The following is a 6154-nucleotide window of genomic DNA, read 5'->3' as shown; positions in this document are numbered from 1 at the left end:
TTTTCGATTACAGAAGTCAACAAATGAGAGTGCCTGGGGACACGCAGGGCCTGGGTTAACCTCCACATCACCCGAGGAACAGAGGAGGAGTAGGATGAGGGTACGGCTAAAGGCTATCAAAACTGGTAATCTAGTGCTTTGGGGACAGAGAATAAAAGGAGCAGATTTCTGGGCGTGGTGGAATAGATTCAGGGCATAATGTGCAGACATGGGTATGGTGGGGTGCGGGTACAGTGGAGGTAAGCCCAGGCACTGAGTGATGATAAGAGAGGTTGCATCTCTGGCCTCGCTGGTTATACTGGATGAGGTCACCGCATGTGTGGGAGGTGGGACAAAGGAGGTATCTGAGGCATGTAGAGTGGGACTAGGGGCTCCACAGTAAACTAAAACAATGATAACTATCCTAAACAACAGTATACAAGGCATATTGACATTTGAGAGAGACATAAAGCGAGGCATGAAGCAATCACAGGTGTTGATTGGGAGAGCTAGCTAAGACAACAACGGGTGAGACAACAACAGCTAATCAGCTAAAACAACAACAGGTAAAATGGCGATGAATGGGCAGAGAGGGTCGGTTAACTACACACAGGGCCTGATTTGGGGCTGACAGATAAACTAAAAAGTAAACAAAGTGGAGTACCGTGATAAATGAACAGTCCAGCAGGCATCAGCTATGTAGCCACGTGATCATAGGGTACAGTGAACAGCAATAGATGAAACAGGGAACCCGTGGGGTAGTCGTTACTACGCTAGCATGCGGGAGACACAGCGTTTAAAGTTAGCAGGCCGGGGTAAGGAGAAGTGTCTGCTCCGGCGTCCGGCAAAGGCCGGTTGAGGGCACAGCGGATGGAATTACGTCTGCGGACCAGTCGTGGTGGTACGGCGGGGCACCGTGTTGACAAAGGGTCCAGGCCAGATGGCGAAAGAGGTATTGTAGTTGTAGTAATTTTGTTTGCTACCCGTGTTGGGGTAGATTCCGGGAGGCATCGGCTGAGTAGCCGGGTGATCACAGAGTAGGCCGGGAGGTGGGCCTGGCTCAGGGCTAGCTTCGGGGCTGGGTCACTCGGTAGCAGCTAGCTAGCTGTGATGATCAGGAGTAATGGTTCAGGGTTTACGGCAGGAATCTGGCGTTGTAGTTGAGAAAAACAGTCCGAGGCTGGCAGGTATTATCCAGGCGAAAAAAAAACTGCTGGTGCCTGAGCAGAAGGTAAAGGCCGCTAGCAGTGGCTAACAATGACTAAATAGCTAGTAGCTAATTAGCTGGTTAGCTGCTGATGGAGGTTCTGGCTATAAAGTAAAAAAAATAGCGGATCCGTATCACATTGGGTGAGGCGGGTTCCCGGAATGTATATTACATTTAAAAATGGAAAAGAGATTGTAAAATAAATTTTAATATATACAAAAAAGACGAAAAATACAATAAGTAAACGAGAGGACAACAAACCACGTCTGCACTGCTACGCCGTCTTGAAAAAAGAAATATATATGTTTAGCTCATCTTAGCTGAGAGAGGCTGAGTCCTCAAATGGCATTCCCTATCTAGTGCACTACTTTTAACCAGGGCCCATGGCCCCCGATTCCCTATCTAGTGCACTACTTTTAACCAGGACCCATGGCCACCTATTCCCTATCTAGTGCACTACTTTTAACCAGGGCTCATGGCCACCTATTCCCTATCTAGTGCACTACTTTTAACCAGGACCCATGGCCACCTATTCCTAACTTCTCATGCAACTTCAATGGGGTGTACTGACGTGATTTCTCTCCCTCTCTCTTTCTCTCTCTCTCTCTCTCGTTCCTTCTCCTCTCTCTCCTCTCCTCTCCTCCCCCCAGTAGTAGATCATGGTAGATTTGTTCCTAGGTCATTCACTAGTATGTAACAACAGGGATCGTGTTGAGTACGATACGGAACGAGAAGTCATGCTTCGTCTCCAGAACCGGATCCTGCTCCTGTTCTTTGGTTCCGCAGACTGCCAACGGTGCCAGGAGTTCATCCCCACACTTAAGGTAAACACACACCACTCACAGGCTCCTAGGCACACACACACACACACACACACACACACACACACACACACACACACACACACACACACACACACACACACACACACACACACACACACACACACACACACACACACACACACACACACACACACATTGACTCACTTGATAGCCAATAGTAGAGTAGGTCAAGTCTCTCTCTCTCTCTCTCTCTCTCTCTCTCTCTCTCTCTCTCTCTCTCTCTCTCTCTCTCTCTCTCTCTCTCTCTCTCTCTCTCTCTCTCTCTCTCTCTCTCTCTCTCTCTCTCTCTCTCTCTCTCTGTGCCAATTAAGGTATTATAAACATCTCACATCTCTCCTCCCTCCCTCTACACCCTTCCCCTTTCCTTCCCCAATCTACCCCCTCCACTTAGGACTTCTTCAAGCGTCTAACTGATGAGTTCTACGTGGAACGCTCCGCCCAGTTGGTCCTTCTGTACATCAGCCTGGACCAATCAGAGGAGCAGCTGGAGCACCTCCTCAAAGAGCTGCCCAAGAAATGCCTGTTCCTAACCCACGATGACCCCTATCGCAGGTATGGGTGGATGGGGTTGGGTGGGGTTGATGGGGTTGGGTGGGGAGGAGAAATGCTTGTTCCTACCCACGATGACCCCTATCGCAGGTATGGGTGGATGGGGTTGGGTGGGGAGGAGAAATGCCTGTTCCTAACCCACGATGACCCCTATCGCAGGTATGGGTGGATGGGGTTGGGTGGGGAGGAGAAATGCCTGTTCCTACCCCACGATGACCCCTATCGCAGGTATGGGTGGATGGGGTTGGGTGGGGTGGAGTGTTTGTCTATAGAGTGTGTGTGTATCTTGCACTGTGTGCGTGGGTGTATAGAGTGATTGTGTGTGTATGACAACTTGTCGGTGTCTGTCTGTCTGTCTGTCTGTCTGTCTGTCTGTCTGTCTGTCTGTCTGTCTGTCTGTCTGTCTGTCTGTCTGTCTGTCTGTCTGTCTGTCTGTCTGTGTATGTCTGTGTATGTCTGTGTATGTATGTGTATGTATGTGTATATCTTACACTGTGTGTGGGTGTGTATATAACATGTCTGTGTGTGTGTGTGTGTGTGTGTGTGTGTGTGTGTGTGTGTGTGTGTGTGTGTGTGTGTATCAGAGAGCTGGAGTCTATGTTTGAGGTGGAGGATGTACCGAGGGTGGTGGTTCTGCGTCCAGACTGTTCTGTTCTATCTCCCAACGCTGTCTCTGAGATAAGCAGCCTCGGAACCGACTGCTTCCACAACTGGCAGGTCTCTGTGTGTGTGTGTGGGTGTGTGTGTGTGTGTGTGTGTGTAACGTGGGCGTTTAACGTGTGTGTACATATATGTAACGTGTGTGTATAACGTGCATTTGTGTGTATACAACATTGTGTGTGTGTGTTTATACAACATTGTTTGTGTGTGTATGACAATGTGTGTGTATAATATTGTGTGAGTGTGTATAAAGTGTGTGTATATAATATTGTGTGAGTGTAACGGAAACACCATGTAACGTCCTGACCAGAGTTCTTATGTGTTTTGCTTGTTTAGTGTTGGTCAGGACGTGAGCTGGGTGGGAATTCTATGTTGTGTGTCTAGTTTGTCTGTTTCTGTGTCCAGCCTAATATGGTTCTCAATCAGAGGCAGCTGTCAATCGTTGTCCCTGATTGAGAATCATATATAGGAGGCTTGTTTTGTGTTGGGATTTTGTGGGTGATTGTTTCCTGTCTCTGTGTTTTGTCTGCACCAGATGGGGCTGTCTCGGTTTTCACATTTGTTATTTTGTTACTTGTAGTAGTGTTACCGTTTATTCGTCTATTAAACATGTTGAACACTAGCCGCGCTGCATTTTGGTCCTCTCCTTCACCTATGGAAGAAAACCGTGACACACCAACATAAAGTGTCCTAATAGGACGTTGGGTCACCATGAGCCAGAACAGCTTCAATGGCATAGATCCTACAAGTGTCTGGGACTCTATTGGAGGGATGTGACACCATTATTCTACGAAAAATTCCATAATTTAGTGTTTTGTTGATGGGGGTGGAAAACGATGTCTCAGGTGCCACTCAATTGGGTTGACATCTGGTGACTCTACACACACACGCGCACGTGCGCTCACACACACACACATTTCTTAGCCACTTTTTCTCCTTTGAGACTTCTCTTTCCAAGTCACTGAGATCTCTTCTTCTAGCCATGGTAGCCAAAATAATGGGCAACTGGACATTTTTATACATGACCCTAAGCATGATGGGATGTCAGGAACCACAGCTGTGCGGAAGGAAGCGCTTTGTATCCCTCATTTACTGAAGTGTTTCCTTTATTTTGTATGTATGTATTTATATATATTATTTGTGTGTGTGTGTGTGTGTGTGTGTGTGTGTGTGTGTGTGTGTGTGTGTGTGTGTGTGTGTGTGTGTGTGTGTGTGTGTGTGTGTGTGTGTGTGTGTGTGTGTGTGTGTGTGTGTATTATGCGTGTGCGTGTGTGTATATAAGGTGTGTATAACAACGTGTGTCTGACAGGAATCAGCTGAGCTTATCGACAGGAACTTCATGCTGAACGAGGAGTTTGATGACAAAAAGATGCGGAGCGTCACCGACCCGATACGCCGCCTCAAATACAAGGTGAAGAAGAAGAAGAAGAAGAGGAGCTGGTGGGGGTGGGGGGGTGGTGGAGCCGGAGAGGACGAGGGAGAGGAGGAGGAGGACGAGGAGGAGGAGGAAAGAGGAGAGAAAGAAGGATGAGAAGCAGAATGGAGGAGAAGGAAGAGAAGGAGGTAGAGGAGGAGTAGGAGGATGATGAAGAGGAGGTAGAGGGTGGTCCTGGGGTTGAGATGTGTATAATATTGTGCGTTTGTATATAACGTGTGTATATAAAGGGGAAGAGGAAGAATGAGAAAAGAAGTTGGGAATCCACTCCTCTTAAGCACAGGCCAATCATGTGAATTATCTCCAATGACTGGTTGGTTCTGTCAAGACAGACCTCTTGATTGGTTGATTGTCGCTTCTGTTAATGACTGGATTGCTGATGCTGCCAAGACAATTGTTGTGTCCCAAGTGGCACCCTATTCCCTTCATAGTGCACTATTTATGATCAGGGCCCATAGAGCTCTGGTCAAAAGTAGTGCACTATGTAGGAATGTAGTGTGACATTCGGGACTCTACCCAAAAATGGGTTGTAGTGATATAAAGCTTTTCATTAGGCCTCAAAACACTGATGCTAATGCTAATGCTAACTAATGATTAACAATCACTGAATAATATGAACTGCTGCTAACTAGCCATTAGCAATGCCAATTGCAAACTCCCTCAAAACTGGAGATATCTGTGGCACTGTAGAGCGAGAGAGAGCACAAGGTGCCCCTGTGTAATGGTCATGCTGTTTAGCTTCTTGTTATGCCACCCCTGTCAGGTGGATGGATTATCTTGGCAAATGAGAAATACTCACTAACACGAACATAAACAAATTTGTGCATATTTTTGTTGAGAAATACGATTATTGTGCATATGGAACATTTCTGGGATTTTTTGTTGTTGCATGAAACATGGGACCAAAACTTTGCATGTTGCGTTTATATTTTTGTTCAGTGGCAATGGTTGATGATAACTGATGCTATGTGATGCTAACTAGTGATTAGCAATGACTGGATAATATGAACTGATGCTATTTGATGCTAACTAGTGATTAGCAATGACTGGATAATATGAACTGATGCTAATTGATGTTAACTAACCATTAGCAATAGGTGGCTAATATGACCTTAATTAATAATTGACGCTAACTATGGATTGGAAATCGTTGAATAATATGAACTGATGCTAACCAGAAATTAGCAATGACTGTATAATATAAAATGTTGCTAATATCAGTGGTTGGATAATATTGGCACTAATTACTGTCCATAGTGTTGTGGTGTGACGGTGCCAGAACAGAAGACTGCTTCTGTAGGTCACCTCAATGCTTTACACTGAGCATTAACAACTGATTGTTATGTACATTTGTATTGTGTATATAATTTATGTTGATATATTCATATTAAAACAGATATCAACGCTACATTGTCAGTAAAGGACTTGGTTCTTCATCATTCATCTGGATGATGATGATGATGACTATGTTGTTGTTAT

At 45.8% G+C, this 6154-nt stretch overlaps 1 protein-coding gene across 1 annotated transcript; it reads left to right on the top strand.

Annotated features, from left to right (window-relative positions):
• Nucleotides 1-1845: 1845 nt before the first annotated feature.
• Nucleotides 1846-4672, top strand: nxnl1 (nucleoredoxin like 1; the record flags this gene model as incomplete). The annotated part of the gene is made up of 4 exons (XM_038967637.1): nucleotides 1846-2010; nucleotides 2423-2583; nucleotides 3165-3297; nucleotides 4550-4672. Coding segments are annotated over exons 1-4 (582 nt in total), but the record flags the coding sequence as incomplete, so codon positions are not given.
• Between the last annotated feature and the right edge of the window lie 1482 nt (nucleotides 4673-6154).

The sequence above is a fragment of the Salvelinus namaycush genome, chromosome 2, assembly GCF_016432855.1.
Source record: "Salvelinus namaycush isolate Seneca chromosome 2, SaNama_1.0, whole genome shotgun sequence".
In the NCBI taxonomy this organism is placed as follows: domain Eukaryota; kingdom Metazoa; phylum Chordata; class Actinopteri; order Salmoniformes; family Salmonidae; genus Salvelinus; species Salvelinus namaycush.
This window is presented reverse-complemented; position numbering and strand designations above follow the sequence as displayed.